At 40.1% G+C, this 9,866-nt stretch overlaps 1 protein-coding gene across 2 annotated transcripts in view; it reads right to left on the reverse strand.

The window, feature by feature from the left end:
- Window positions 1-4,029, reverse strand: part of GCLC (glutamate-cysteine ligase catalytic subunit) — a 73,334-nt gene extending 69,305 nt beyond the window's left edge. For both annotated transcript variants that reach the window (XM_044675868.1, XM_044675867.1), the window contains exon 1: window positions 3,411-4,029. In XM_044675868.1, the coding sequence (XP_044531803.1) occupies window positions 3,411-3,560 (150 nt within the window). In that variant the 5' untranslated portion in view covers window positions 3,561-4,029. The remainder of the gene's footprint in view (window positions 1-3,410) is intronic.
- Window positions 4,030-9,866: the final 5,837 nt, after the last annotated feature.

Consider the following 9,866-nt stretch of genomic DNA (forward strand, 5'->3'; position numbering starts at 1 on the left):
TTTGACCTCAGACACCACCTAGCTGTATGACCCTGAGCAAGTCACTTAACTAGCCCTTACCGCTCTTACCGCTCTTCTGCCTTAGAACCAAGACACAGTATTGATTCTAAAATGCAAGGTAAGGGTTTAAAAAGAGTAAATTCATTTCTTTATTACTTAAAAAAAGATAAAATCGATTACATCAACCACACTTTTATATTTAAAAAAAATCTATTGAATATTTTTAACTGCACATGGACTTTGGGTATGCTCTTTAATAAAATGCCCAGAAGGGAAGTTGAAGAGTCCCATGATGCTCTTCATTGATGAAAACATGTGATATTTCACAAACAATTCTAGCCACAGCACTCTATAAATATTGACAAACTGATGAAGTATGTCCAGAAGAGGGCAACCAAGAAAGTGAGAGGGTAAGAAAACCAGGTCACATCAAGAATGGTTGAAGGAAGTGGGCCATGTTTAACCTGAGGATGGGAAAAAGAGCCACAGAGGAGAGCAGAAATAGTGCTTAAAGGGTTGTCTTAGAGGAAAAAAAACAAAACTGGATGGGCCTCATTCTGTGCGACTCCAGAAATCAGAACTAGGACCAATGAACAGAAATGATAAAAGGTATTTTCATCTCAACTAAGTTTCCTAAATTGGAGATGTGCAAAAAATGGAACAAGCGATGCACTACTTGTAACTTAAGGTCTTCAACCAGAGAATACCCCTGGTTTGGAGGAAGGGCTGTAGAATGTATTCATCTATGCATCTGTGAATGAGATTTCCAACTCTGAAAGTCCAGTCAATAGTATTTTTGAAAGTGACTAAAACAATGCTTTATTATTGGCTATGAGTAAAGAAGCTCATTAAATTAAAACAAAGACTTTCCTTCTAGCCTTCCCCCACCCAAGTTATTTATGTTCTTTCTAAGCCTACCACTCTAAGGAAATTGGTTTGTTAATGGAAAAAGTTGTAAAGAGTAAGGGAAGGAAGGGGGATGATAATGTCAACAGAGACCAGAATAGGTATTTCTTGTAAAAGATCATAAATCTAATAGTTTTTCCATTCAGTAACTACAATACTAAGAGACTATTTGAAATCAACAATTTGCAAGTACATTTGCAGCACCCTGTTATTTTTTCCTAAATTGGCATCATTGGAGAAAGGACGCATGTATTGCCAACTCTGCTTTTGAGAAAGCTTAGAAATGTACAATTTGGTACAGATTTGTGCTAGCAAATATTTGCTATCCTCTCAAACATTCATCAATAATTGGCATTCCTCATTTTTAAGACTCTTAAAAAGTATTTCAAATTACTCCAACATCAACTATTCTTCACTCTCTCCTTCATCCCCAATGAAAAACATGGACTAGTTTTTCCATAGTAATCACTGACAAATTCCAACTCAGAAGAAGCATCACTCAAATAAGAGCAAATAAGTATGTTGCTTACATAAAACACTCTGTCTTCTTCAGAGCAGAAAGAATAGATGAAACACAGAATTTCTTAAAAATAAAACCGCTAGATTTGCTCTAAGTTGACCAATAGGCATTTTCATAGGACTGGGACAGGTGGGGCACTGTAGTTAAAAGTGGCCATCTTTTGGTTCAATAAGGAACAGTTATTACAAGAGGTTATTGATGCACCAGGAGTTCCAAAACATCCCTTTCAACATAAGAGGCAGCATAAGCATAAAAAACAAACAAACCAACCAAAAAACCCAAAGGGTAAGCCAAAGGAAAGATTCTTTGCCTATTTTTTGGTAGACTCTAGGCTGCATTTCAAATAGATTATATAAAATCAGGTTATATCATTTGGTTGTTTAAAAGCAACTTAAAGAGTTCGTATCAAGTAGTGCAACTCCAAGACAGCTTCAATTCTGAACACAAACTTTGAACATTTTACATTTCCAGGAGGATGACAAACCATTTCTACTTGTTAGGAATGTAATTCACTTCTTGTGGTTAAGTGACAATGAACTCAAACAAGTTTCTAAGAATGGCCAAGTTAGTTCCCAAATGTGCTGTGAAGTGAAATTATAGTATGAATTGGTGGAATACTTGGTATTAATAGATAAATACTGTTTGCCCAGAAAAATCATTCAACTTGATATTTATAAGCACTATAAGTCTTAAAAGCTAAAGGCAGGAAATACCCCACCTCTTGGGGCAGAGAGAGGGGAGAAGTAATATAGTCATATCTGTCTTAAAATATGAGCCCTCTTTTGGGGGAATTTTTTTTTTTTACTTCTTTTAAAGCTGAAACCAGTTTGTTTATTTTTTCAGTTTTTATGAATCCACAATGATGGCAAACTAACAAAAAAGGAAGGAAGGAAGGCAAAGGAAAGGTTTTTTGGTGGACGGAGAAAAAAGTTGAATTACTTTGCCACAAAAGGACATAAAAGATAGGAGAAGCTACCAAAAGGGTCACAAACAAACTGGTTAAGGCACTGAATAACCTTTAGTGCTGTTTTTCTTGCATCTTAGCAGCATCCATGGCATCACTGTAATACTGGTCCTGTCAGGCCCCATTTTTTTCTATTTAGAGAAGACTCCTAAGATAACCTTATGGCAAAGTTGTCTCATGGGGTTAACTGGCCCCCGAAGTCTGCTGGGGCTGTAGGAAAGGCAAGCTAAGTATTTTCCTCTGTCTTCGTTTTGAATGCAGTGTGTGAAGAGAAAGAGGCAACTCCTTAGAAGGAACATATCCTCACATCACATGGTTTTTACTACGGACACAGAGGTTCACATTCAGAAAAAAAGTTAATCACCTTATGCAACCCAACTCTATGTGGGATAACTTAACCCTTTCAGGACTTGCCCTAAGGAGCTGGCTTGGGGCCGGTCAGAAGAAGGGGTAAAAGAAGAATATACAAGACCCCCTCTCTTTCTAGGAGAGAAACTGTACACACAGGCCAACATGCATGAGAGAAAAGATCAGGAAGGTAGCTGAAATCCAACAGGCCAGACGAGGGGCTGGGCTCACCTACATCCTGCTAAGGATGCCCAGCCCCAAGGTGACACCCTCAGAGATGCCCTGGAAGAGTTGAGCTATGAGACAACAGATGCCACCTCCGCGGAACAAAGAAGATAAGGACAGGGGCGGGTAGGGGTGGTAGTGGCCAGAGAACTAGACCTCCTGGAGCTACAGGCCACTTTTCTCCACAACCCTGAATGCCCTTGAGAGCAGGGCTTGGGTTTTGTCGTCTTTGTGTCCTTCCCCTACCCAGGCGTCTAGCACAGTGCCAAGCATATAGTAGGCGCTTAATAAATGCTTGTTACACTGAATTGGAATAGGTGGAGATTTAAGACGGTAAGAGACTGGCTCAATGTGATCCAAGGGGATGGGAGGACGGGTGTTAGGGCGGAGAGGGTGGTCCATACCCTCAAAGAAGGAGCCCACCCCGGGTTTCCCAGTCGCTCTCACCTCATCGCCCCACTTGAGCACGTCTTTGTGCCGCTCCTTGACGGCGTGGTAAATATGCAGAAACTGGAGGATCCCGTGCCGGCGCACATGGTCCGCGTGGCGCTTGGTCTCTTCCCAGCTAAGCGGAGAGCCCTGGGACAGGAGTCCCATGGCTGCTCCCGGTGCTGCTACTGCTACTGCTGCTGCTGCTGCTGCTGCTGCTGTTACAGCCGCCGCCTCCTCTTCCCGGGCTGCGGCTGCCGATTAGGGCAGGGACGCAAGGTGGGCGCCCCGCCGAGCGGCTCCTGGACGCTGCGGCTGATTCTCAGTGTTCTGGAGCTCCGGGCCTGGGCTCCCTCCCGGCCAGGTGATGGGACCCCGGCGTCCGGCTAACCACGGGAGGGAGGGAAGGAGGGAAGGAAGAAGAGGAGATTCCAGGGGCGGGCTGCTTTCCCCTTTCTCGGTGGCTTCCTTGTGCCTTGTCCACTCTCTCCTCCTCCGGTCACTGGCTCCAAGCAGTCCCACGTCCCGACGACAGCGGCTGCAATAGCAACCTCTCCCCTTTGCCGGTTGTCGTGCACAAGCCGCTTCCTACTTGTGACCAAAACCTGCGGCGCCGCAGAGCATGCCCAGTGGCCGACCCTGGTTGGACTGAGGCTCCGGTGCAGAATCCGTGGCTCCGTGTTTTAAAGGCGGCGGGAAGGGCGAGTGGGCAGGGGAGAAGGAGGGATATGGTGGGGGCGGGGCTTAGAGAGGGAGGGATATCGGGGCGGAGCTTGAAACTGACTTCAAAAGAGGAGGGGAGGCGTGGTTAGGGATAGTATGGCAAAGGAAACTAGTAGAGTGGCTTCTTTCTAAAAAACCGGATTCATGAAAATCCACATTTAATGAAAAACAAAACAAAACACAATCAAACAGTGATAATAACTATGTTTCACTTGGAGTTGGGAGACTGGATTTCTGATCACAGCTTTGTAATATATTAATTCTAGCTAACATTTATATAGCTCTCACCATGTGCAGGCCTTTTACCAATATTATTTTATTTTATTTTATCTTCTCAATAATCCTGGAAGGTGCATGTAGATGCACTATTATCCTCAGTTTACAGATAAGGAAACTGAGGCAAATAGAGAGTAAATAACTTGCCCAGGTCACCTCACTAATAAAAGTAGGAGGTTGGATTTGAACTCTGGTCTTTGAGGTGCTCTCACCATTGAGCCATCTAGCTACTCCAAATTCCAGTTTCACCACCTAGTTCATCTCATCCCCCATTTTTAGAAATGAAGAAACTGAAGCCCAGAGAGGTGAATTCAAATAAATAGTATGAGTGGTGTTAGAACAATAATAATAATAGATGTTTGTTTTTCAGTTTGCAAAACATTACACACATTTTGTCTTCCTAACAATCTTGGGCTGGGAGTGTTGTGTGAATCAATATTATCTGTTTCAAAGTGGGGAGGCACTCTCCCAAGAGCATTAAGGTGACATCCAAAGTCAGAGTGCTAGTGAGTGGCAGAACCTGAGACCAGGACCCATGTTCCATATTGTGGTCTATTTCTGTTTCCATTAGACAATGGAGGACAGGAGGGAAAGGTTAATTAAGTTGCTAAGGAATTTGCCAGATTATATTTTGTAGAATCATAGATTTTTAAGAGGTGGAAGGATCACAAAGACCTTCTAGTCCAACCCCTTAATTTAACAGATGAGGGTAGGTGTTCAGATAGATTGAGATTTGCCCAGGAAATCAAGGAAAGTAAAAAAGCACAGCTAGGATTTGAACTGAGATTCTTTGACTTTAGAACAAGTATTCTTTGTAAAGTTTATAGTTGACAAAAAATATATGAACCCTCTGTAGAAGATGTCTGGGATGACATGGACAAAAATTGCACAAGATGAGAAAGTAAAACTGAGTGTCCATCTTCATATTGGGGAAGTACCTGCAATTAAAATCATAAACCCATTGAAGTAAGAAGCATTACTATATCTTGTGTGTATTTTAATATGATCTTTTCATATTTTTTTATCTTCTGGTATTTTTTCTCCTATCCCCTCTCCATGGACTCACCCCTTATAACAAAGAATAAAAAATTTAAAAAATAGCACTTAGGTTAAACTAACCAACACATCAACCAAATCTGAATGTATTTGCAATATTCTACATTTACAGTCCTCAACCTTCATAAAGAAAGGAGGAAGGTACATTATGTCCTCTCTTCTTCAGAGCAAAGGTCAATAAAATTACAGCTACTCAGAGCTGAATTTCTTTTGGTTATTCCTTTCATTTATATTGTAGTCATTCTGTATATCGTTTCCTTGCTTCACTATACATTCGTTCAAGTAAGTTTTTCTGTGTTCTCTGAATTTCCATCTTCATTTCTTGTGGCCCAGCAATATTTACTTGCTCCCCCTTATTTAAAAATACATTCTTCAGGGGGCAGCTGGGTGGCTCAGTGGATTCAGAGTCAGGCCTAGAGTTCAAATCTGGTCTCAGACACTTCCTAGCTGTGTGACCCTGGGCAAGTCACTTGACCCCCATTGCCTGACCCTTTCCACTCTTCTGCCTTGGAGTCAACAATACACAGTATTGTTGACTCCAAGGCAGAAGGTAAGGGTTTAAAAAAAAAAAAAACATTCTTCACACTACAACCTTTTGGTGACATGGACCAAATCTGATATCTCCTTCTTTGTATCACATCAGTGCCATTTCCACCATCTAGAGATTCCAGTATCACTATCACTGGTGGAGGCATTCAGAGAAGACAATGGCTCTGCCTTCAGTGATATTGGTCAGAATTTATATAAACAGAAATAATGACTTGCCCAAGGATTAGAGCTAGTAAGTATTTGAGGCAGATTTTGAACTCAGGTCTTTTCCCCTCTGGTTCAAGTGCTCTATAGGCTACCATCTAGCTTCCTCAAAAGTTAATTAATTAGCCATCCAAAGAAGATAAATATGAAAGCTAACTCTTTAACATTGTTCTCTAATTGGTGAGTGCTGTGATTACTTCAGAAAGATGAAACAATAGAAATACCTGGATTGTTTCAAGCTGCTTAGATCAATCCCTTCACCCAGAGGGGAGGAAGGAGGAACTGAGTTGGTAATTTCAGTAGAGACTGCTGAAGTGACTGATAGAAATACATGCAGCTCCTTGCTCCAAAGAAAAGCTACCAATCTCTGTTAGCCTTATTTATTTAAACCTAGTTTGGTGCATTTTTAAAGAGGGTTAGCTCCCTCTCTCTAGTTCAATATAAAATTATGTAGCCCCTGGATTCTGTGAACCCTCTGGAATTTCAACTATAATTATCTGGCTAGAACTTATCTGTAAGAGTATTAAAGTGTATGGGCTTATTTCCTTGGTCTGGACAATGACATGAACTCAATAGGTGGCTGTGAAGCAACAATGATGTGTAAAAGTCTTCTGGTATACATCATGTATGAGTAAATCTATTGATATTGTTAGTATGTTATTCAGTAAACCCCAGAGATGACCAAAGGCAATCACCTCAATTTCTAGCCTTTTCTTTGAAATCCTGAACCTGGCTGGTACATGGGTTTTGGTGGTCCCTGTGGAACCTCCTAACTCAGATCAAGTCTATTCTGACCCTCTATTAGCCTCTCAGCAGTCCTGATGGGAAAAGGAAGGAGGAGACATCATATGAGGGTCAAGGCTATTCTGGGACAATTGCTTGAAGGGACAATTTGGAGGAAGAGTGGCAACAAGGAACATGTTGGTTTTGTTTTGTTTTTTGTTTTGTTTTCAGAAGTGTTTATATTTTCAACAGCAGAAAATTCAACTCTCCTTGGAGAACAAATATTTATTTTGTGATAATTTGAATTGCATGTTTTTTGTAAATAGTCAAAGCTTCAGGTACATACTAACACATAGTGGGAGTACAACTGTCCCAGATTGCCTTGTCTCAATTTAGGGTCAGGGATAATAGTAACCTCCACTAAATTTTAAACTTAATGAGGTTGGATACTAAATGCTATAATATTTTTTGTATTGTCCAGAACATCTTGTATAATTCTAGCCACATATTAGACAATCCATAAATATATCTTGAATGAATAAGTGACAGAAGTTTTCTTTTAGAAAACTGATTTTTCATTCAATGAAAATCTGCCCTCTCTACTACCTTCCCCTTCCCCACTGAGAAAGCAATAAAAATAGAATTCCTGTTGCAAATATTTACAGTAAAGCAAAACAAAGTCCCACATTGGCTATGTTTCTCCACACATATGTCCTAATCTACATTTTGAATCCATTACCTCTATGTTCAGAGGTGAGTAACATGTTTCATCATGAGTCCTTTAGAATCATGGTTATTCACTGTGTTGATCAGAGTTCTTATGTTTTGTTTTGGTTTTTTTTTAAACCCTTACCTTGTGTCTTGCAGTCAATACTGAGTATTGGCTCCAAGGCAGAAGAGTGGTAAGGGCTAGGCAATGGGAGTCAAGTGACTTGTCCAGGGTCACACAGCTGGGAAGTGTCTGAGGCCAGATTTGAACCTAGGACCTCCTGTCTCTAGGCCTGACTCTCAATCCACTGGGCTACCCAGCTGCACCCTCTTATGTTTTTCAAAGTTCTCTTTATTGTTGTTATTGTACAAATTGTTCTCTTGATTCTGCTTACCATGCTGTCCATCAGTTCATACAAATCTTCCCAGGTTTTTCTGAAACCACCCCCTTTATTTTTTTATTACAATAGTATTATATCAAATCAATATGCCATAACTTGGTTGGCTAGGCTATTCCCCAACAGCTAATTATTGATAACCACCCCCTCAGTTTCCAATTCTTTGCCAATACAGAATTGTTAGAAATATTTTTATATATATTAGGCCCCTTTCCTCTTTTTTCAATCTCTTTGGGGTATAGATCTCAATGTATTATCATTGAGTCAAAGAGTATGCACAAGTTAGTAATTTTGGAGACAGTTCCAAATTGCTTTCCAAAATGTCTGGACTAATAGCTTCACCAACAGTGCCTTTTTTCCCCTTAGTCATACCAACATGTGTCATTTTTACCAATCTGGTGGATATGCCTCAAAGCCATATTGATTTTTCATTTCTCTAATTATTAGTGATTTAGAGCATTTTTCATATGGTGACGTGAATAAGCATTTCTATGGTGCCTACTATGGTAAGTGCCAGGTACTGTGGTAAGAACTTTAGAAACACAGTTGAGGAAACTGAGGCAAACGGAGATTAAATAACTTGTCCAGGGTCACATAGCTAATGAATATCTGTGACTGAAATGAACTCAGGTCTTCCTGTCTCCAGGCTCAGCACTCCATCCACTGGGTCACTTAGCTGCCTCTATTGGTATTGGCTGTTGGTAGCTTAGATTTCTTCCTCTGAAAATTACCAGTTTGTGACATTTGACCATTCATCAATTAGGGAATGGCTTTTATTCTTATACATTTGAATCAATTCCCTAGATGCCTTAGAAATGAAACTTTTAAAGATAATGAAGGGGAAAGAACCTACTTGTTTAAAAACATTTATAGCTTCTCTTTTTTGTGGTGGCAAAGAATTGGAAATTGAGGGAATGTCCATCAGTTGGGGAATGGTTAAATAAATTGTGGTAAATGTTGGTGATAGAATACTATTGTGCTATAAGAAATGATAAGCAAAATGATTTCAGAAAAAGCTGGAAAGATCTGCAGGAACTGATATATAGCAAAATAAGCAGAATTGGGAGAACATTATACACAATAACAGCAAATATTGGACAATGATTATCTGTGAAAACTTGGCTTCTCTCAGCAGTGCAATGAACTGAGACAATTTTAACATGATGGAGAATGCTATCCACTTACAGGGAAAGAACTGTTGGAGTCATCTTTCACATCAATGTATCTTTGGAGTTATTTGTGGGGTTGGGTTATGTATGAATGTGCTATTCTAACAATGACCAATATGGAAGTGTGTTTTGGATGTCAATAAATTTAAAAAAAAAATGAGTCTTTTAGCAGAGAAATTTGCTGTAACCCCCCCCCCCATTTACCTGTTTCACTTCTAATTTTAGTTGCATTGTTTTTGTTTGTGTAAAACCTTTTAAATTTTACATTAGAATTATCCATTCTTCCTTCTTTGGACCTCTCTATCTTTTGTTTGGCTTTGGAAACTTTCCCTATCCATAGATCTGACAGGTTCCTTGCTCCTCTGTTTTGTTTATGATGTTATCCTTTATGTCTGGATCATGCACCCATTTGGAACATCTTGGGATCAGAATAGAGATGCAGATGTTTTCCTTATAGATTAACCACACTAACCAATAGGGCTTGTGTTTTAAAGTCTGAATTTTGCTTTCTTTTTCACTTGTGTGCCTTTTGCATGCATTCTACTACTCCCTTGGAGGATACTTGGTAATGAAAGAAGAGGAATGAGGGAACTGGACTAGTCATGATTTAAATTTTTATTCTCATGTTCCTGGAAAAGTGGTGTGGTATAATGGTTGACAAATAACCC

This window comes from Gracilinanus agilis, chromosome 4 (assembly GCF_016433145.1).
Source record: "Gracilinanus agilis isolate LMUSP501 chromosome 4, AgileGrace, whole genome shotgun sequence".
In the NCBI taxonomy this organism is placed as follows: domain Eukaryota; kingdom Metazoa; phylum Chordata; class Mammalia; order Didelphimorphia; family Didelphidae; genus Gracilinanus; species Gracilinanus agilis.